Source organism: Neomonachus schauinslandi, chromosome 1 (assembly GCF_002201575.2).
Source record: "Neomonachus schauinslandi chromosome 1, ASM220157v2, whole genome shotgun sequence".
NCBI classification, from domain to species: Eukaryota; Metazoa; Chordata; class Mammalia; order Carnivora; family Phocidae; genus Neomonachus; species Neomonachus schauinslandi.
In genome coordinates, this window is record NC_058403.1 from 85,017,456 (window position 1) to 85,040,802 (window position 23,347).

The 23,347-nt window shown below is 37.9% G+C and overlaps 1 protein-coding gene across 1 annotated transcript in view; it reads right to left on the reverse strand.

Annotated features, from left to right (window-relative positions):
* Positions 1-13,018, reverse strand: part of MFN1 (mitofusin 1) — a 33,529-nt gene extending 20,511 nt beyond the window's left edge. The window contains exons 1-7 of the mRNA XM_044920108.1: positions 12,851-13,018; positions 11,795-11,913; positions 10,523-10,658; positions 8,990-9,152; positions 6,170-6,294; positions 4,071-4,179; positions 2,607-2,714 (exon numbers count right to left, since the gene is read on the reverse strand). Coding sequence (XP_044776043.1) covers positions 2,607-2,714; positions 4,071-4,179; positions 6,170-6,294; positions 8,990-9,152; positions 10,523-10,658; positions 11,795-11,906 — 753 coding nt within the window. The 5' untranslated portion in view covers positions 11,907-11,913; positions 12,851-13,018. The remainder of the gene's footprint in view (positions 1-2,606; positions 2,715-4,070; positions 4,180-6,169; positions 6,295-8,989; positions 9,153-10,522; positions 10,659-11,794; positions 11,914-12,850) is intronic.
* Positions 13,019-23,347: the final 10,329 nt, after the last annotated feature.

Sequence of the window (23,347 nt, forward strand, 5' to 3'; positions counted from 1 at the left end):
TTTAAAATTCTGATGGGCCACCAAATACTATGCAGCCATTTTCCAACATATTGTAGACATATATTAGTACTTACTGCCATGGGAAAAGGTTCTTATTTCTGTGTTATTGACATATATGACTATACCACAAAAAAGAAATGTGTATATGTATCTCTGAAAATTAACAGGTGGCATGCGGGCAACAACCACAAACCAGGTGGCATTTTTATTTCTTATGCTTATTTTCCAAATTTTCTTACAACGAAGGTATTAATATCTTTGATACCAGAAAATAAGTGCTACAATTAATTTGCTACAATTAAGCTATTTTTATTGTGAAATCAGAACATAAATGTCTATTTTTCTTAAAGCACTGAGAATTAAAGTTGGGGAGAATGCATTAGCTAGGGATTAGGGTTGCAATGTTAGGTTTAAGATTAGCACTTAGGTATTAAAATTAGAACTAAGAGGGGCACCTGGCTGCCTCAGTCAGTACAGTATGTGACTCAATCTTGGGGTTGTGAGTTTGAGCCCCATGTAGGGTGTACAGATTACTTCAAACTTTAAAAATATAAAAAATAGGACTAAGGATGAAACTAGTTAGTGTTTAGTACTAGCCTCTAGGATTGTGGCTATGATAACAGACCTCTATCTTAAGACTTCAGGATATAAAACTTCATATGAAACAAAATTCCAATTTTGGGGGTGGGGGAAAGAATGAAAGCAAATAATCTAACATGTAAACAGTGATAGGATAGTGTAAATTTTAATTTTTTTTGTAAAGAAAAACTATGATCAAAATCAGAAAAAGAAATTAATCAGGCAAATTAAATATTTTTTATAGATCACAGACCAAATTCCAGATACTCTATTCTTCTCAATTTTTTTTTAAAAGATTTATTTATTTATTTATTTGACAGAGACAGAGACAGCGAGAGAGGGAATACAAGCAGGGGGAATGGGAGAGGGAGAAGCAGGCTTCCCACAGAGCATGGAGCCCGATGTGGGGCTCCATCCCAGGACCCTGGGAACATGACCTGAGCCGAAGGCAGACACTTAACCGACTGAGCCACCCAGGTGCCCTATTCTTTTTTTTTTAAAGATTTTATTTATTTATTTGACAGAGAGAGAGACAGCGAGAGCAGGAACACAAGCAGGGGGAGTGGGAGAGCGAGAAGCAGGCTTCCTGCCGAGCAGGGAGCCCGATGTGGGACTCGATCCCAGGACCCTGGGATCATGACCTGAGCCGAAGGCAGACGCTCAACGACTGAGCCACCCAGGCGCCCCCGCCCTATTCTTTTTAAAAAGAAGTTTCTAGGGACGCCTGGGTGGCTCAGATGGTTAAGCTTCTGCCTTCGGCTCGGGTCATGTTCCCAGAGTCCTGGAATCAAGTCACACATCGGGCTCCTTGCTCGGCAGGAGCCTGCTTCTCCCTCTGCTTGTGCTTGCTCTCACTCTCCTTCTCTCTCTGACAAATAAAATAAAATCTTAAAAAAAAAAAAAGTTTCTAAAACCACCAGCATGACTAAAATTTAAAACAACCAAAAATACCAAGTGTTGGTAAGGATATATAAATCACTTGGAACTCTTAATCTGCTTGGGAGTATAAACCAGTACAAGACTTTAGAAAACTCTTGGGCTGTGTCTACTGAAACAGCATATTCTCTACCTATAGTCCAGCAATTCTACTCCTAGATATATACTCACAGATTACTGATCTCTGCAGTACTGACATTTTGAGTCAGATAAATCTTTGGTTGGGAGGGCTGTTCTGTTATGAGACTTTTAACAGCTCTTAGCCTCTACCCAACAGATGCCAGTAGCACACTCCAGAGCTGTGACAATCAAAAATATCTTCAGACATGGCCAAATATTCCCTGGAGATCAAAACTGCCCAACCCCTCAGGTTGAGAACCACTGGTATATACCCAACAGAAACATACACCTATGTGCATCAAAGAGACACATGTAAGAATATGTACAGCAGCACTACTCGTAACAGCTAAATACAGGAAATTTACCCAAATGCCCATCACTAGCAGAATGAATAAATTAAATGTAGTTATTCGAAGGCTGAAATATTGTACAGTAATGACAATGCACTTCAACTCTGCACAAGAGTATGGATGCATATCACAAATGTAATGCTGAGTAAAAGAAACGTGACACAAAAGTAGATACTGTATGATTCCACTACATAAAGCTGAACAACCAAAAAAAATAATCAAAGGTGTTAGAAGTCATGGTAAGTGCTCATTCTTGTGAGGGAGGACAGAGACTGGAAGAGGGTGCTGGGAATGTTCTGCTTCTTGAGCTGTATCCTGACACAGGTGTGTTCAATTTGTAAAATTCACTGAGCTGGACACTTAGGATCTGCACACTTTTCTGTTACGTTACACTTCAATAAAACACTTAACAAAACAGAGTTTCAATATCTAAAATGATTATATAGTACTTCTATAACAATTTTCCTCCAAAGTAGCTTAATATTCTGGTCTCTATCACATAAGCCTTTTCTCAAGTAAAAGAACAGCTACTTAGGACGTTCTATTCTATAAGGTATACTGTTTTCTCAGATAATAACGTACATGACTATACTTCACAACTTAAAAGAAAAAATAACTTACGTCTTCCATATATTCTGGCTCTGATGCAGAGGCATCCCAACGATTATTCAAAATGAAAATATTAGGCTTGGAAAGTCGCTCATTTACCTTGTGAAAAAACTGCTTTTCCTAAAAAACATCAAATACCCAAGAGTATGTTCACTTTTAACAGCTATTTTATATTTACATTTATAGTTGAAGCTCTAATCTAAAAGTTTGAACCATTTAGACAACAGTGATTAATACCCATTGATAAAGGATCCCAAAGCACTGAACATTACACTTCTCAAAGATGAGAAAATTAAATTATAAGAAGGCAAAACTGAAGATTTTCCTGCTCCTGCCATGAGTCTTTTCTGAAATTCAATTTAACAAATATTTATGTCTCTACTATTGTGCAGAACACAATCGATATTGGGTATTACAGTCCGTATTTTCAAAAAGCTACCTCAAATCTTTCTAAAGATTTAGACTAAGTAAATTAATAACAGTGTAAGACCTATGTACATCATAATAAGCAACAGAGAAACGTATGTGCCTTAAATGCTATAAATACATGCTATGCTTATTTAAAGGAAAGAGACACCATATCTAGTTGGAATTAGGAAAAACTCCATAAAGAAGGGAATGGTGATAAAGATATGCTTAAAAAGTACTGATAATGGCTTTCTGAAAAATAAGAAGCTGGGAGCGGGGGAAGAATTGTGGGCAAAGAATAGCATAAACAAAGACACAGAAGTCAGAATGTACATCAAAGCTTATTTATCAATATCCAAATAATGAGGTTGTTCTAAAAAAGATTTAAAACATTAATCAGTTCTCATGAGATTATAAACAACTGTCCATGTTGTCACAGCAGCCTGGTCCACGTGATATAGATCAGGTTATACAAAAACGAGTAACAGTGGCAAAACAGAGGTCTTTGCTGGTAACATCTAGGTTATAATGGTGCTTGGCCACTAATATGCTTTTGAGGAATAACAGTTTTAAAAAATCATACCATAGTTTTGGATATTAGATATCTATAAACTCTGAAATTTATGTGGGATGAGTCTGGCTCTAGACATCCTGGATAAATAATCTAATCTATTAGGTTTGACAGTGGCGTAGAACGTACACAGGTAAGCTGGAACCTAGAGTGTACACACGTAAAGCTGCGAAAGGTTGACAAGACTAGAAGTATGAAAAGCCTAACAATTCTGGTGCCCATTCCTTCTGAAACTGGCAAATAACCACAATCAATGGCAACACCACACATGTGTCACACCTTGAACTTAAAGATTTACTAGAAGCTAGAGCCATCAAACCCTAGATTCCCAATGGGAACACTCAAGAAGACCAGCATCAGCTTTTCCAGTCCCATGGAAACACAAACTCCTTTGTTCACCCTGGATTCTTTTTAATCCATGATTTGGATTTCCCTCACTTTTCAGAATAGACACTCATTTCCTACCACTCAAACATAGTAATGTGATTAAATCCTACCGTGTTCATTAGTGTTGATTCAGAGTTTGCAACCAAAACGAAGACATCAGCATCTAAGCAGAACTTATCAATCCAGCTATCCAGCTCTGTAGTGACATCTGTACCTGGACTAATGGGAGTAAGAGAATACTGTATTTTATAATATTTTTTAAAAAGAAAATTTGATTATAGAAAGACATTTTTTTTAACTTTTATAAATTGAAGTCTAAAGGACAGGATTTCTACCAGTTTTTAGCACAAAGCCTAAGAGATTTACTTTTTCACCTGTAAGAGAGCACTTGTGGCAAGCTGATTCTGTGTTTTATAAACTTCAATATTTATTCTGCTGACAAAGAAATCTCAGAGCCTATCCAATTGACAACAAATGCTTAAAAAAAAAAAAAATAGTTTATTTACTAAAAAGAAATAAACTTGGGCGCCTGGGTGGCTCAGTCAGTTAAGGTTTGTCTTCAGCTCAGGTCACGCTCCCAGGGTCCTGGGATGGAGCCCTCAGTGGGAAGCCTGCTTCTCCCTCTCCCTCCGGCTCTCCCCCCTGCTCGTGTTTTAATAAATAAATAAAATCTTTAAAATAAAAACAAATAGGGGCGCCTGGGTGGCTCAGTCGTTAAGCATCTGCCTTCGGCTCAGGTCACGATCCCAGGGTCCTGGGATCGAGCCCCGCATCAGGCTCCCTGCTTGGTGGGAAGCCTGCTTCTCCCTCTCCCACTCCCCCCTGCTTGTGTTCCCTCTCTTGCTGTATCTTTCTCTGTCAAATAACTAAATAAAAATCTTAAAAAAAAACAAAATAAATAACCTTGTGATTTTTGACAAAGTAAGTAACATGGTCAATATTTTAATCTTTTAAATCCTTATGCTTTGGATGGATGAAAAGTACTAAAAAAAACCAAAACCAAAACCAAACAGGCTAATATATAACCAAAATCAAAGGTGCAAGCAGCTGTGTCCAGTACAGCTCAGAAAATATTTAAGTGCTCATGAGCATAAATAATAAAACACCCTCTGCTAAGACCTAAGTTTAATATACTATCTATACTATAAAAATTATAGTGCAACTATCTACACACTGGCTTGATGTATCCTGTGACAATGTGGCAAGATGAGAGGCTGCAGTCATGGACATAGTCTGGCCATGAAATAAAGCAAAATTAAAAGCCCATCACCAAAACCAAAATGGTTTCCATACAACATTGAAATTTTAACCGAGAAAACAAAAGAGCATACCAAAATTTTGAAAAATCATTTAACTACCTTTTTTAGTTAAGGACATTGCTTAGCAGATGTACATTATCATTTTACTTAGCACCAATGTAGTAAAAGAACACATAATAAATGAAGACTCATCAGAAGAGTCAAAACAAAATTCCAGAAGTATTCAATTAATTCTTGAACAATGAAAAGCTATGTAAACTGTCCAGTAAGTTATTTTGGGAAACGGGTCTCAGCATAAATTTATTACTAGGGTGCCTGGGTGGCTCAGTCAGTTAAGCGCTGGACTCTTCGTTTCAGTTCAGGTTGTGATCTCAGGGTGGGGAGACCAAGCCCTGTATCAGACTCCAAACTCAGTGCCAAGTCTGCTTGAGATTCTCTCCCTCTGCCGCCCCCCTCCCCCACTGCATAAGTGCGTTCTTTCAATTCTTAAAAAAAAAAAAAAAAAATGTATTACTAGTTAAAAAAATTTACCTTATCAGAGTTACCTACCTCGTTATCTAGAATTAGATAATCTCTAAGGCCCAGCTACTTACCCAAACTACAATCTAGAGGGGAAAAAAAGTTTCACTATCCTTGAAATTTCTCCTAATAGAATTAGACTAAGAAACTGGCACTTTATGTAACCAGTAAAAAACATAAACCAACACCTTATCTGCTCCTTAACAATCTAACAAATGAGAACAAAGCAGCAACTAAACATTTAAATTTTTATGTATTATATGCTAAAGCAAGCAATACTATTTTTTAAAATTTTTTAACATATACTGTATTATTTGTTTCAGGGATACAGGTCTGTGATTCATCAGTCTTACACAATTCACAGTGCAAGCAATACTATTCTATTAAATAAACTTTTACAAGGAGAAAATGCAATTCATATGTAATTTTACCTGTCCACTAAAACCAGGTCATCTCTCAAGAGGGCACATTTTGCCTTTGGCCAAAATACATGTACAAGACAGCCAGCTTTCAAGTCTTTGTCCATATGAAGGGCATGGGCCAGCTGATTAACTGTCTAAAGTGGAAGGGAAAGAAAAAACAAAACTCTGCTTGTAATAAAACTCAATAAAAATTAAAAACACTATGATTTGGTATATTTATTTTTGCAAAACATATACAAAAAGCAGAACTTTAAATAATCTGAAATAAAACCATCTCAGCAATCTTGAGAAACTGAGTTTTAGAATTACCAAGGGGGGCGGGGACGGGGGGGAGGAGATATCCTTAAAACAGTTTACTCATCCACTCTGCAAAAATAAGCAGAGCTGGTAACACTCTATAAATGCCCAGTAAGTGAATTCTGGCAATGGAATCCTATGTAACACCTGAAATTGATATTATATGTATGAAAACAAATTTACAGTATATTAAGAGAAAAAAGGCAAGTCAAAATAGCACACATGAAACCATTTTGTTTACAAAATACAAACACATTTAACTCTATACCACAGGGAAGTTTCCACTGGCTTTAGGAAGCATGTGAGTTTTGGAGTTTCTTTTTGCCCATTTGTATTTTCTGTCTCTTCTAAAATGTACTGCTCAGTAGTAAGGGGTGAAAATAGAAGGAACATTATTAAGATAGCTTAAAAACACCAGAATAATAAGACTAAAACAATACAAGAGAAGCTCAAGACATATCCTTTTAATAAAGGATTTTTCTCAGCAGGCAGTTATTTACTTACATAAGCCTGCTTGACATCAATGACTATGCCTTCTCTTTCCATTTGAATTCACTAAAATATTTCTGTTTCTCAAGATGATTTCTGACATATGCTAATTTATTAATGTGTTACTTTAATACCGTTCATGTATGTGTTAAATATACAATAGATACAAAGGGCTTAATATAAAATTAATATTCAAGGAAAGGACACCAGCACACATACAAATGAACTGTAGGGGTATCCATTTTTAAAGGGAAACATCTATTTTCAAATTGGCACAATAGTCCTGATCAGGGTTGAGGTGAATCTCCATAGTGACAACGTTAGCTAGGTTTTATTTTTGCTTGCTTTCATAAACTTTTTGATAGAATTATAAATTTGTACTAAAATCTTGATGCCTGGTCTATAAAATTAAGATAATAAAAGCACCTATCCCTGGGTGGCTCAGTTGTTAAGCATCTGCCTTTGGATCAGGTCATGATCCCAGGGTCCTGGGATGGAGTCCCGCATCGGGTACCTGCTCCACAGGAAGCCTACTTCCCCCTCTCCTACTCCCCCTTCTTGTGTTCCCTCTCGCTGTCTCTTTCTCTGCCAAAAAATAAATTAAAAATCTTTAAAAACAAAAACAAAAAATAAATAAAAAATAAAAGCACCTATCTGACAGAGTTGTGGTGAGGTTTGAGTTACTGCAGGTACTTAGAATACTACCTGGTACTTAGTAAGCTTATTAGCTGTTAATATTCCATTTCTTTTACTAAGTAAACTACTACAGCACAAGACTCAAAGTCTGTACCTTAAAGCAGGCCACAACTTGAGGTAAACAAATTGAAATTTTGGAGTTGGGGAGAGGAGCAAAAGAGCATGAAGGAAGTGGATTGGAAGTAGAGAGCACAGACCAAGAAAAAGGAGACGATTACTTTAAAATATCATATACATTTTACTTTAAGGATCTAAGGCCAGTTTGAATTCTGATTTGGTAAAAATCCTGATTAAGAAATAAGTGATTCCGTCATTTGTATGGGTTAAAACTTTGAAAATATTTTCTTAAACATCACCTCCTTTATTCCTCGTAATCTGAAGGGTATTACACAAATTGAGTTACCTGAGTTAAATCAAACAGCAAACTCACAGAACAATTAACTAGACCAGTGAATTCAACTCAGTTTTGCAAAAACTAATATGGCATGGATTTTAAACACTGAACTACTGCATTTGTGGGAGAGATCTTAAGACTTAAGAGAAACTGGGGGGGGGGGGAAGACTTAAGAGAAAGTGATAATACTGAGAAACACTTTTTTCCCTTCTTTTGGCTAAAGGAACCTAGTGGCACTGGGTTCCTTAAGAAATTTATGGAAGGTAGGGGATTGCCATTGGCCCTTTCTGATAAAACTGTTACATTTATTCATGAATGTGCTCATAAACGTTCCAAAGATAAAATAGTTTCAAAAGGCACAGACATGCATCAAAAACATTCCAGAGCCAAATTTTTAAACAAAGTTTTCTTTCAAAAGATGAAATTAGATTTGAGATTAAATAGCAACAACACACTTCAATAATGTTATTTTCACTGGGAACATTATTTTAAAATATAATAAACTCTTTTTTTTTTAAGATTTTATTTATTTATTCATGAGAGACAGAGAGAGAGACAGAGGCAGAGGGAGAAGCAGGCTCCCCGCGGAGCAGGGAGCCCGATGCGGGACTCAATCCCAGGACCCTGGGATCATGACCTGAGCCGAAGGCAGACACTTAACCGACTGAGCCACCCAGGCATCCCAAAATGTAATAAACTCTTAACTCTAATTTACTTTAAGGACAAGTTTTATTTTTCTAATAAGGTATGCTTTAAGATACATTCTTCTAATGATTTAGCTCTGAAGCAAAAAAATTTTAGAGAATTCAAAATATTAGTGATGGCTTTAAAGCTACAAATAGAAACATTAATGGTTCTTCTATCTCTAGCAATGTAGACATCTTACAATTTTTTTTTTAAAAAGAACAAGGACATTATTTCAGGTACATGTGGTTGCTAATAGTCAAATATACCTTCACACTCTTTTTTTCGTCTGATCCTTCTGTCATAAGATAGGCTTTATCTCCATCAGTTCCTTCAACACTCAGGAAGCAATTGGTTGTATGGCCAATCCCACTAGGGAGGACTTTATCCCACAACATTGCATTGATAACAGAACTCTTCCCACTGCTTGTCCTGAAGAATATATAAAATCATGAAAATAAAACATAACAGTAAAAACTTTATTCTTTCATTGGGTTGAAGGCCAACCTTTTTAGAATTCAAACTTTGTAGAAATTTCATCAGATTGCATTTTTTACAAAAAAGTTGCCAACCTGATCTACACAGATATTAGGAATGTACATATCAGAAAAATAGAGGAACACAAATCCCACCTTTCCCATATAGCTATCCTTGCCTTTTTTATATTTCTTGCTTCTTGTGACAATTTGAAATCACAACCCCAAATTCTTCCCATCATAAGCTGTGGTCTGAAGTCCCCATCTCCTTAAATCTGGGCTGGATCTTTTTCATATCCAAAGCTACTACCTATTTCTCCTTCTCAAATAGGACAATGGAGTCATCACCTCACCAGGAGCCCTCTTCCTTCTCATTCCCACTCCACCCTAATCTGAGTTAGGGCCTATTTATGGACCTACCTCATACTACACTCTGTAAGGCCCTGAGAGTAAGGTCAAGCAGGAGAAGCAGACAAAAAAACCTAACAAACAAACAAACAACACACACACAAAAACCCAGCACAGCTTTGTGGAAAAGGTTTAAAGGGCATAAACAGGGCACTTTAGAAGAGAATAAATGAGAAGGAATACTTTAGATACAACGGTCAGGGAAGGTTTCTGATGTTGTAACATTTAGGATGAGATCTGAAGAGTGAGAAAGAGCCAGACATAGATAAAACAAGGCAAAGGGAATTCTAAGTATAGGAAATCACAAGTACTAAAAAAGCACTAAGATGGGCTTAAAAGTTAGTTTAGTGAGTAAATGTTTCTGTTGATACTCAGCACATGATACGGGCCTACTCATCTGTCTTCGAATCCCTAGTGCCTAACAGAGTGCACAGTACACAGGAAGTTAACAAATGATTCTTAAATGAACATGAGCTGTGTCAGAGATCACTCTATCACTCCAGATAGTTATGTTAACAAATGGCATTTCCTATTCTCCCTCTGGGAATCATGAGGCTGAGAATCCTTTTGGAAGACACACCTGATAATTAAGAGAAACTTTAGAAAGTCACAAGTTATGCATATCATTTATCTGTATTTCTATTCTTTGGACTGGCTAAGAAGCTAATTTTTAGACATCAGCATCCTTAAAAAGTAAAAATACAACTGACCTTTAGAAAGTTTCATTTTATACCAAGAGCTAAAATGAACAAATGCTTTCTCATGCTAATAGCTTTAACATTTAGCAAAGGGAGAAACTCTTTGTGGCGCAAAGGGGTAGGAATACCACTTGCTGAAATATCAGAAACAAAGTTGGAGATATGACTTAGAAAAGCTGATTTCTGGAAACTACCCTTGAGAGAAACAATAAAGGATTACCTGCCAAAAAATGCCACTTTCATATGTCTCCGAGACAGCACCTCACCAATGATGGAAAGCTTGTTTCTATAACCCTGTATTTCTATCAGATCATCCTCAGTAGCTATTTGATCAAGTTCTGGATTCCTGTATGTTGCTACAAAATTAAAATGGTGTTAGAAGAAGTGACAAAAATGAATATTGGGTTAATTATACAAGGGAATATCTAAGATATGCACACATTTCGCATATTTTGGCTCTGCTCTACATTAACATGGCCATTTTGAAAAGTAAAAATGCCACAGTATCTGAATATTTGATAAAAGGTGAATGCCTTGTTGCAACAGGTCATAAGAATCCGGCCCCCAAAATATCAAAATGATTAAAAATTACAGGGGCTATCCTCAAAAAGTTTGACTCTACCAACCTACCAAATGTTTCCCCAATGTCACTGAAGTATATAGAATCCCTCGCTTTTCACTGTACTTGACAGTCATGTAATCTTAAGAACCAGAAAAGATTTCAACAGTTACCTCCAAAGCAGTATTCCCCAGTAAGACATCCCTCACCAACCTTGTTTGAACAGTTACACTCACTTTAAGAAAACTTTTTTGTCCCTTTCCCCCACCACATTCCAGCCTCATCTGAGAAGATAGGTCTGAGATCTAGGCTGACAGCCGACTTGGGGAAGAGATAAGTATAATGGCATAAATGTGCGCTGCCTGATTTTTAGTCTGGGCATTTACTAGCTAGGTGATCTTGGGCAAGTTGTTTAAATTTTCTGTGCCTTGGTTTCTTCATTTTTAAAATAATTGCAATTAGGGACGCCTGGGTGGCTCAGTTAAACGTCTGCCCGTGGCTCAGGTCATGATCCCAGGGTCCCGGGACAGAGTCCCACATTGGGCTCCCTGCTCAGCGGGGAGCCTGCTTCTCCCTCTGCCTGCCGTTCCCCCTGCTTGTGCCCTCTCTCCCTCTCTGACAAATAAATAAAATCTTTAAAAAATAATAAAATATAATTGCAATTAAAATCTGTCCCAGCATTGATATGAGGATTAAATGCATTAATATAATAAAGAGCTTAGTGGTATCATACATACAACCACTTATATCTTAGGTTATCAATACCACTTAATCTTCTTCCTTCGGAGGGCAGAAAAGGATTTTATTTGTTAGGGCATCTCTCCAAGAATATAGAGCAATGCCTCGTATAGGTATTCAGTAACTAAGGGTGAAAGGATAAAGTACCTGCATATACTTTCAACCATATTCTTTTCAAAACTTAGAGAAACTAACCTTCAACAAAATGGGATCCTTCAGTAACAAACTCCAGTAATTGGTCAAAGATTGCAGTAATTGCCCTCTTGGCCAGCACAAAGTGCTTCAGTGGAGAAGCAGTTTCTGCCATTATGTTACTGGGGGAAGAAAATTAAAAGTTAGAAAAGTACAAATTAGGGGTGCCTGGGTGGGCATCCGACTCTTGGTTTCCGCTGAGGTTGTGATCTCAGGATCCTGAGATCCAGCCCCACGTCAACCTCCATGCTGGGGGGGAGGGGGGGTCTGCTTTCTGCTTAAGATTCTCTCCGGCCTTTTCCCCCCGCCCACTCTCTCCCTGTGTCTCTCTCTAAAATAAATAAATCTTTAAAAAGAAAAAAGAAAAACACAAGTTAAACTATATGATAAAGACATGCAAATTAATGACACCATCCTACCACATTAACTCCCCAGTGAAATAAACTGTCAAAATACTTTTGGATAATTTTTTGAGAAATGTTTTAGACAAGCAATTAAAGACTACTTTTCAGTGACAGCCCATTAAAATAACTAACTCTATTGGCCAAAATCTTGGTTGCAATTTCTACCTATTTCCTTTTGGTGAAGATGAAACTAATAGTGGAAAACTGTAACAGGGTTAGTGAGATAAAGCAAGTTCGCAAACAAGTTTCTCAACCTGGAGCTCTAGCGGGTGGAGGTGGATACCCAGAGTGAGGAAACAAAATTCCAGTATCATAATGTAATTCCGACGTTTAAAAAAAACTAGTTCTCATCACAACAAATAAGCAGGCAAGGCTTAAAGCGAGCATTAACGTTTCCAGCCAAAGCACCAAGAACTTCAAAGAATGTAAGTTATAACAAATTTCCTTTTCTGGCAACTTCTCATGAAAAAGACACCAAACAAAAACGATTACACGCCAGTCTACTCCCGGTATGTATGCGTGTGAAATGGAGCAGAGTGGCCACAAAAAAAAAGGCCGAGCCTTCCAGAGGGTCAGGAAATGACTTAGTGAAGGAGCTAAGTGGGAAAAGCGGGGTGAGGGCAACGACCCGGTTCAACCGGGTGTGAACACCTACCTTGGGGAAAGGCCTTCCACACCGGGCGCTGGAGCCCCGCCCGCAGAGCTAAGGACCGGACCTCACCACCGCCTCGCGAGCGCCAGCCCCAGACCCGGCTCCCCAGGCCCCGGGCTCCGGCCTCGCGGGCTCCGCGGGCTCGACCCGGCCGAGGGCCCCGCTCGCAAATCCGCTCGCTAGCTCCTTTCCCGCAGACCGGCGGCGGTGCCTCGTCACAGAGCTCCGGCGCACGACTCCCCGCCCCCTGTCCCTGGCCGCACGAAGGTCACCCCGAGCGAAGTGAACGGGCCGACGGCCGAGGCAGCGAGCACTCACACTGTCCCGGCTCCAACTTGTCACCCGGCAACCGTAGACCAGCCTCAGCCCCCAGGCCTCCTCATCCTCCCCGGAGAAGCTGGGAAAAGGAGAGGAGGTGGGAGGAGTGCCAAAAGGGCGGTCACTTCCGGTTTCTTCTCCGCCCCGATTTTGTTTGGCTCCGTGGCCGGAAGTGGAGCTACGCCGACAGCCATTTTTCTTAAGGGCAGAAGGCTGGGCTTGTTGAGGCTAGGGAATGGTACCAGAATGGTTTGCGTTCTCCCCGTGTGTCGGCCTCCCGTCTCTTCTCCCATCAAAGTCTCCAAAGCTCTGCCTAGTTTAGGCATAACAAGCTTACACTTTAGTGAGGGAGATCTAAAAAGGAGGTGGGGTGAACTGGGATGAGGTGGGGTTTGGGCTGCCAGAGAAAAGGGATTTCTGCTTGCCGCAGCAGCCCCAATAAAGGAAAACCTTTTGACCGCTCCAGGACTCTCTTCCGTTGTGTAATTGGCTTCCTGTACTCTCTTCTGTTGTGTGATTGGTTTCCTGGGCTTGGAGTATGGCTCTGTGTGTGTGTGTGTGTGTGTGTGTTGAATTAATTACTTTAGAGGTGAGACTTAGGAAATTGATACATTGTTGAGTGTTTTTCAAATTTTATACTTAAGAATCACCTGTGATCTTGTTAGACCTGGGCTTGGAGTATGGCTGTGTGTGTGTGTGTGTTGAATTACTTTAGAGGTGAGACTTAGGAAATTGATACATTGTTGAGTGTTTTTCAAATTTTATACTTAAGAATCACTTGTGATCTTGTTAAGCTGCACATTCTAATTCATTGGGTCAGAGATGAGGCCTGAGTGTGCATTTCTAACATCCTTGGAGAGGGGCTGCTGCTGGTCTATTCCCGGCTTAACAGTTGGTCTGGAGGTTTCTTTCCAGAGCTGGTAAGTGAGATGCAGTTTTGCAAGTGAAGTCACTTCATCTTTGTGAGCTTCAGGCACTTCATCTATAAAACTGGAGTACTAATAATACCTACCTTGTAGGTTGTGAAAATTAAATGGGTCGATAGCATGTAAAGTGCTAATAACACTGCTGGGTATATAGTTAGAACTGGGTAAAGGAATATTAATATTCTATTGAAATAGATGAATATCAATTAAAAAATGAAATGAGATCATTTCAGATATGCTTCCTACTCCAAAAAAAAAAAAAAAGACAATGGGATAGACTATTGGAAGAAAAATGAGAAAAATTAAGTCACATAGGGTGATCCTTTCTGGGGAGATAATATTTCCTTGATTTTTCCCAGGAAGCCAATCCTTGGAATATTAGAGGAAGAGTGCCCCCAAACAGTGGGAATCGGAAGTCCAAATGCCCATAGGAAGGAGAGTGGTATGGTGGGTGAAAAAGAAAAGGCCAATGTATCTAGGATGTAGGGAGGGAGAAAAAAATGTGGGAAGTTTAGAGAGGTAGGTAGCTGTAGAATCATATAGGCCAAGATCAGAAGTTTGGATTTTATTGTAAGTGCAATAGCTAGCTGTTTTAAACTTGGGGACTGATATGATTTACATTTTAAAAGGTCACTTTGGTTGCCCTGTAGGTACTGGACTCTACCAAGAGTCCACACAATGTTTATTAAAGGGCCAGCCCACTGGCTGGAATTAGAGGCATTTAATTTAAAAAATGGCTTTTAATATCAGTAATATACTAAAGCCCTAGGCATAGTTGAGAAATAAACTGGAATGATTTGACTTCAGTGTTCTATGCTTTTTTAATCCCTTATCTTGTTTCACCAATCTCTCTCCACACCATAAACAAACACACACATAAACAGTACGCTAATCATTCAGCTAGGAATCCTGATATTGTACTTCTATCAGAATTTGTTTTCCAATAAAGATCTATTTCAGAGCGCCTGGGTGGCTCAGTTGGTTAAGTGTCTGCCTTCAGGTCAGTTCATGATCCCAGGGTCCTGGGATCCAGCCCTGCGTTGGGCTCCCTGCTCAGCAGGGAGTCTGCTCCTCCCTCTACCCCTCCCCCCGCTCATGTGCTCTTTTGCTCACTCCCTCTCTCAAATAAATAAATAAAATCTTATTTTAAAAAAAGATCTACGATAGATAAAGATCTGTTTATATAAGAAAACTTTGCATTACAATGTAAATGACCACGGGCAGTCGCATACTTGGCCGGTGGGAGGGTTACAGTGTGTATCAGTCAGGATTCAGAGGGCAAGAAATTTATCACAAAGAATTGTCTTCTGTGATTGTGAGGGCTGGCTAGGCAAATCCAAAATTTCTGGGGCAAGCTGTCAATAAGGGCAGAATGGAAATTCTTCTTCCTTCCTTTTTTTTTTTTTTTTTATTAAGAGGCAAATTCAGTGGCTCTTAAAGGGGCAGAATGGAAATCCTTGGGCAGGACCTGATACTGCAGTCCACAGGCACCATTCCTTTTTAGGAAAACCTCTATTCTCCTCTTAAAGCCTTTTAACTGGTTGGGTCAAGCCTACCCACATCATCCCAAATAATTTTCTTTACATAAAGTCAACTGCTTATAAATATTAATCACTAATACTTTCCCAGAAACACGTAGATTAGTATTTGATTGAATAACTGGGTATTATAGCCTACTCAAGTTGACACATAAAATTGTCTATCACATTGTTATGGACTATTTGGGAAAATTATTCAAAATTTATGATGTGTGGGACGCCTGGGTGGCTCAGTCGGTTAAGCGGCTGCCTTCAGCCCAGGTCATGATCCCAGGCTCCTGGGATAGAGTCCCACATTGGGCTCCTTGCTCAGCAGGGAGCCTGCTTCTCCCTCTCTCTCCCTCTGCTTGTGCTCTGTTAAAAAAAAAAATCTTCAAAATTTATAATGTGAAGATCTTTTGACGCAGCAATTCTAGGAAAATAAGTGGACAGACACTTAGCTATAAATATATAACCAAATATAAATATATTTAAAAATACAAATAAATATTTAGTAAAATATTATTTAAAACCATGAAAAATTGTAAACAGTCCAAGTTTCCCCCCCAAAGGAGATGGGTTAAATAAATTATGGTATGTGGACAGTATGGAATATGATGTAGTCATTAAAGTTTGTTTTAGAAAAATACTTGACACATATATTCACCAGTATATAAAAATATTTTTGTAAATCGTGCAACACATATATTTTATTTCTGGATGATGATATTACATGTGATTTTTTTTTCCTTTGTAGTTCTCTATTTTCACATTTTCTATATTAAGCATGTATTTCTATAATGAGAAAAATATAAACATAGTTTTTATTTTTATTTCTTAATAAAATATATACATGTCTAGTAACAATTCTGACTGATAAGCACTATAATTTACAATGTTGTTAAGGCATTAAGCAAAGAGGAATGAAATTTTAAGGACGAATTTCAAACATCAACCAGCATGTGGAGGTTGAAAGCATTCACCACCTTTAAGATCTATTCATATGTTCATTCAACAAATACACGGATTGAAGAAGAAATCTTTTTTTTTTTTTGAAGATTTTATTTATTTGATAGAGAGAGACACAGTGAGAGAAGGAACACAAGCAGGGGGAGTGAGAGAGGGAGAAGCAGGCTTCCCGCCGAGCATGGCGCCCGATGAGGGGCTCGATCCCAGGACTCCGGGATCATGACCTGAGCTGAAGGCAGACATTTAACAACTGAGCCACCCAGGCGCCCCCGAAATCTTTTTTTTTTTTTAAGATTTTATTTATTTATTTATGAGAGAGAGAGAAACAGCATGAGAGGGGAGAGGTTCAGAGGGAGCTGAGCTGGGAGCCTGATGTGGGACTCGATCCCAGGACTCCAGGATCATGACCTGAGCCGAAGGCAGTCGCTTAACCAACTGAGCCACCCAGGCGCCCTGAAGAAGAAATCTTTTAATGTAGAAGTGTGGAACTCGAAATCTGAAGACCTCAGTTCAAATCTAGACTATGCCACTTAATAGCTATGTGAAATCCTTAACTATTCAAATCAGTTTTGAGCATAGGGAATCTCAAAAGGAACTTTTGCTTTATTCATATTGTTTGAATTTTTAAAATCATGACGGTGTCCCTTTGTTAGTTCTGTAAGTAATAATTACATGTTTATATAATTATTGTATTTTAAAGTAAAAACGAGTTACAAATCACATAACAGATATTTTAATATAAGTAATAAATAATTTAATCCATTTTTTCTTTTAATGGAACAGACTTCATAGGCAAAAACCAGCAGAGTAAACATAAAGGAGAAAAGAATTAAAATATAAAGACTAAAACAAATACAGATTAACAAAAACTGAAGTGTAATTATTCAAAAAACTTATAATTTTGACATACCACTGCCAAATCTGTTCAAGAATGTCAAAAACAAGGAAGACACAAATCAAGGGGAAAATAACTCTAGATATATACCATAAAGCCAATAAATTTGAAAACTTAAATGAAGTGTAAAATTTCTGGGAAGCCATCAAATACCAAAATTATCTTAAGAATAATTGAATAAGTTAATAATCACTCAAAAAACTGAAATGGCAATTTCCAATTTAAAAGCCAGGCATAGATGATTTTAGAGGTGACTTTTTACCAAATCCTTTAAAAAGCGATTAATCTTATCTTATACAGGTTTTTGCTGAGAACAGAACAAGAGAGGAAACACCCAACTTACTTACAAGAGTAGAATAACCTTGATACCACACTGGATAGGAGGTACAAGTAAGAAAAATTACATTTATGAATGTAGAGGCAAACATTCTCTATGAAATATTAGCTAACTGAATCCAACATTGTATTCGAAAAAAGTTTTTTTCCAAACAGGGTCTTCCTGGAAATACAAAGATAATTCAACATCTGAAAATCAACCAGGGTAATTTATTATATTAGTAGACTAAAGAGAAATCCCACATATTTATCTTAATAGGTGCAGAAAAAGTCATTGCTTAAGTTTAATCCCTATTTAAAATAAAAGTTCTTAGAAAACTAAGAAACCTAATAAAGACTACCTACCAAAACCTACAGTAAGTAAACTTACTGGGGAAACTTTAGGAGTTTACATCTAAGACTAAAAACAAAAGAAGGAATGCCTGCTATTGTTAGTTCTGCTCATTAATAATGGAGCTAATTAGTAATAATAGTGGAAATTACAACCAAATTCTGTGATAAGAGAAAAAAACTATTAAGGACATTTAATTCCTTAAGTTTATGTCATTCAGAGCAGATTATATAATTATTTACATTAAAAATTGAGCAGGGGCGCCTGGGTGGCTCAGTCGGTTAAGCGTCTGCCTTCGGCTCAGGTCATGATCCCAGGGTCCTGGGATCGAGCCCCACATCAGGCTCTTGGCTCAGCGAGGAGCCTGCTTCTCCCTCTCCCTCTGCCTCTCTCCCTGCTCACGCTCTCTCTCTGTCTCTGTATCTCTGTGTCTCAAATGAATAAATAAAATCTTTAAAAAAAACAAAAACAAAAACTATAAAAAAAAATTGAGCAAAGATGGCTATTAGAACTAAGAAGACTAGAACCTGAAAAGGTGTCTATATACAAAATCAATGTTTATATATATATATATTTTAAAGATTTTATTTATTTATTTGACAGAGAGAGACATAGCGAGAGAGGGGAACACAAGCAGGGGGAGTGGGTGAGGGAGAAGCAGGCTTCCTCCTGAGCAGGGAGCCTGATGCGGGGCTCAATTCCAGGACCCTGGGATCATGATCTGAGCCGAAGGCAGACGCCTAACGACTGAGCCACCCAGGCGCCCCCAAAATCAGTGTTTAAAACCAGAAGCCTTCTTATGTACCTGTAATAACCCATTAGAAAATAAGCTTGTTAAAGAAACCCAAACTGTGGGCGCCTGGGTGGCTCAGTTGGTTAAGCGACTGCCTTCGGCTCAGGTCATGATCCTGGAGTCCCGGGATCGAGTCCCGCATCGGGCTCCCTGCTCGGCAGGGAGTCTGCTTCTCCCTCTGACCCTCCCGACCCTCCCCCCTCTCATGCTCTCTCTCTCTCTCAGTCTCTCTCTCTCAAATAAATAAATAAAATCTTTAAAAAAAAAAATAAAGAAACCCAAACTGTAAAGAATCTAGGCATTGACTTAACAAAAACTACATATGACCTTCATGAAAAAATTTAAAAGAACATTAAAAAGAGACTTGAGTAAATGGAGAAATATACGATATTTACAAAAGGAAAGATTTTAATGTTGTAAAGATGTTAATTCCCTCTAAAATGATTTAAAATTTTAATGCAATTACAACAAAAGTTCAGATGGAATTGGAACTAATCCTAAATTTACATGGAAGAAGAAAAAGTCCACCAATAACTAGTACAGTTCTCTCAAAGAGTAGAGGGAATAAATTCACACTACCTGATATTAATACACATTGCAAAGCCCTAATATTTTAAGCATACTGTAACTATTTAAGCCTGGAGTACTGTTGCTAGAACAGAGGAATATAATGAGTACAGACACAGACCTATATGCCAGTTATGCCCATGGGCAGTTGATCTGTGATAAAATTGGTATGAACACTGAGGGAAGATGCATTAATTAACAAATAGTATTAGGGAAATTGGCTCACTTGAATAAAACAACAACAACAACAAAACAACAACTTGAATCATACCAACACACAAAGAAACTCAGACCTGGACATGCAAGGTATAAACAGAAAATTATTAGGAGAAAATGTAGGAAAATAACTTTATGACATTGGGGTTAAAGAGGATTCTGTAAACAAGATGCAGAAAGCACAGCTTGTAAAGGGAATATGTAATGGATCTGTCTACGTTAAAGATTTCTGTTCGGGGCGCCTGCGTGGCTCAGTCGTTAAGCGTCTGCCTTCGGCTCAGGTCATGATCCCGGGGTCCTGGGATCAAGCCCCGCATCGAGCCCCGCATCAAGCCCCGCATGGAGCCCTGCATCAGGCTCCCTGCTCCGCGGGAAGCCTGCTTCTCCCTCTTCCACTCCCCCTGCTTGTGTTCCCTCTCTTGCTGTGTCTCTCTCTGTCAAATAAATAAATAAAATCTTAAAAAAAAAAAAAGATTTCTGTTCAACAAAAGAAATTAGTAATAGATAAAAAATTTTTTTTTTTTTTTTTTGCGGTGTATATAGGAAACAAAGGACTGATATTTAAAATTTATTAAGAACTTTCAAAAGTCGGGCGCCTGGGTGGCTCAGTTGTTTAAGCGACTGCTTTCGGCTCAGGTCATGATCCTGGAGTCCCTGGATCGAGTCCCGCATCGGGCTCCCTGCTCGGCAGGGAGCCTGCTTCTCCCTCTGACCCTCCCCCCTCTCATGTGCTCTCTCTCTCTCATTCTCTCTGTCTCAAAAAAAAAAAAAAAATCTTTAAAAAAAAAAAAAAAAAAAAAAAGAACTTTCGAAAGTCAACCAGGAGAGGCAGTTCACAAAATAAGAAACCAAAATATCCCATAAGTATATTAATATATTTTCAATCTTGTTAGTAATCTGATAATGCAAATTGAAACAATAATAATGTACTACTTTATGACCCCCAGATTTACAGAAAATTAAAAAGTGGTATGATACTAATTTTTGGTGAGGATGTAGGGAAATACGATTTGCTAATGGGAATATAAACTTTAGCCATTCTGGATAATATTTTGGAAGTATTTAATCACAAGTATACTATGTGTATATGTAACTCAACCCACCCACACCCCCCCAAAGAAAACCAAAACAAAGCCAAAACACCTCAACACATACAAGAATGTTCTGGTAGCCTTAACCAACTGAGCCACCCAGGCGCCCTGTTCTGGTAGCCTTGTACATAAAACACTTAGAAATGCAAAAGTCACTCAGTTTGATATTTAACTGAATACTTCAGAAATGTGAGAGATGAGTTTCCTGCATTATACGGTAAATCTCTTTGAGGACAAGAACCATAGTTCTTTATCCTCCTATCACTGAGCACATGGCTTGATAATAGATATTCCATAGCTATTTGTTAAATTGAAGAGTAGTGAAATAGAAGTTTTTAAGGAATTGAAGAGACTTCATGGACTATTTGAGAAAAATTTAGTAACATTATGTCCACTGTTCATGGTTATAGTCATATGATTTATAGTTAGCAAACGGATTAAAAATCACTCATGTTTTGGTCCAGTACTCTCTAATCTGTCATTTACTCTCTTCAGGTGTCTAGTATAACATTCTGTGAAAAAAAAAATAGGGCATATTTTAACTTTAGAATCTTTTTTTTTTTTTTTTTTTTTTTTTAAAGATTTTATTTATTTATTTGAGACAGAGAGAATGAGAGACAGAGAGCAGGAGAGGGAGGAGGGCCAGAGGGAGAAGCAGGCTCCCCGCCGAGCAGGGAGCCCGACGCGGGACTCGATCCCGGGACTCCAGGATCATGACCCGAGCCGAAGGCAGTCGCCCAACCAACTGAGCCACCCAGGCGCCCTTAACTTTAGAATCTAAAGAAATTTTTTTGAAGAGTGATGGGGAAATTAGAAGTTCCATTTATTCTAGCTTAAAAAGCATTTGACTGGGGCATCTGGGTGGCTCAGTCAGTTAAGCGTCTGATTCTTGGTTTTAGTTCAGGTCACGGTCTCAGGGTCATGGGTTTGAGCCCTGCCTCAGGCTCTACACTCAACATGGAGTCTTCTGGAGATTATCTCCCTCTTCTCTGCCTCTGCTCCTCCTCCTGCCTCACACGCTCCCTCTCTCTCTAAAATAAATAAAATCTTAAAAAAAAAAGCATTTAACTAATGATATTAGATAACCATTTTTCTAAGCTATAAACAAGCTTAGATCAGAATTTTGTATTCTCAAATTTTAGTCTTTCATGTATCACCTACCCAGCTTTTTCCATGTCTATGTATTATTATTTACTTCATATTTTTCTTCAAATCAATCTTTTTTCTTAAAAAAATGAGTTTTGTCCTAAGTAAAAATATCCATGAATCAGATTTGATGTGATTAACATATAATTTATAACCATGAAAATAAAACTTGTACCACATACAATTATTTTTATATGTTGTACACTTTATGAGTCTGGATTAGATGACTTCTGAGGTCCCCTCCAGACAAACATTTCGTCATTCCAGGTTAGTTCCTATACCTCAGTATTTTAATTATTCAGTAAAGAACACTGATCAGTGCCATAAGGAACATAACCATAATCTTGTGGCCATAAAGAAGTATTTATTAAGATCTGTGCCAGGATAATCTGCTTCTTAAAATCCAAGATAGATACACCGGAATTTATAAATTCAGCGCGGCCAACTGCTGTTAGACAGGAACATATAAAATATTTATAGGGTACAGAAACCAGTGATGTGGTATATGGAGTGAGGGAAGTAAGTTATTTTAACAGTTTGGAGTATAGAAGAATTAAAGAAAACAAATTTACTCTCACCCTAATTGGGAAAACTTTAATCTTATGAAACTTTCTGGGGACTCAAAAGAGGTACGGAAGAGTTGCAAAGATGAAGGTAATCAACCACAGATTTTGTTTGAGGAATATGTTTTAGAAATATGAGTAATGCCATTAAAAGAAGAGGTAACCCTAAATAAAATGAACAGGGTAGGCAGGAAAAGAGAATCGAATAGTCTCAAACTCCAGTCAATTCAAATTCAGAACAGAATGGTGAATGGCCTTTACATAGAGGATTAAATAAAGAAAAACAATTACCCACCAGAAATTACATTTGATGGGTATGATTCCAATTCCTGCTCTCAGGTTATTCGAAAAAGAAAGGCAACTATAATGTTTTTTGGTAGTGGACACTACCCGGGTGGGGTTAAAAACTAGAAAACTTTGAGTTTTCATTCAAAACATACTTTTCATTAAATTTCTCAGGGCATAAGTCATTTAGCTCAATATTTTTAGCAAGAAAAAGGCTATTCAGGTTATATTCACTTGCCTTTTTAAGACCAAAAATAACACACTTTTAAAGGTTTTGATAACAAAAATTCCTTTAAAAAACTGTCTAAATAATCATCCTTCTTAAAATGTGGGAATAATATTAGTAGATAATATAATATTCCTATGTAGCAATGTGAGAAAATTATTTATTTTTTTAATTTTCATTTTTTTAAAGGATTTTAAGTAATCTCTACACCCAACATGAGGCTTGAACTCACAACCCTGAGATCAAGAGTCTCATGCTCTACTGACTGAGCCAGCTGCCCTCCAAAATTGTTTCTTTTTAGAATGAAGAAATTACTTTTCA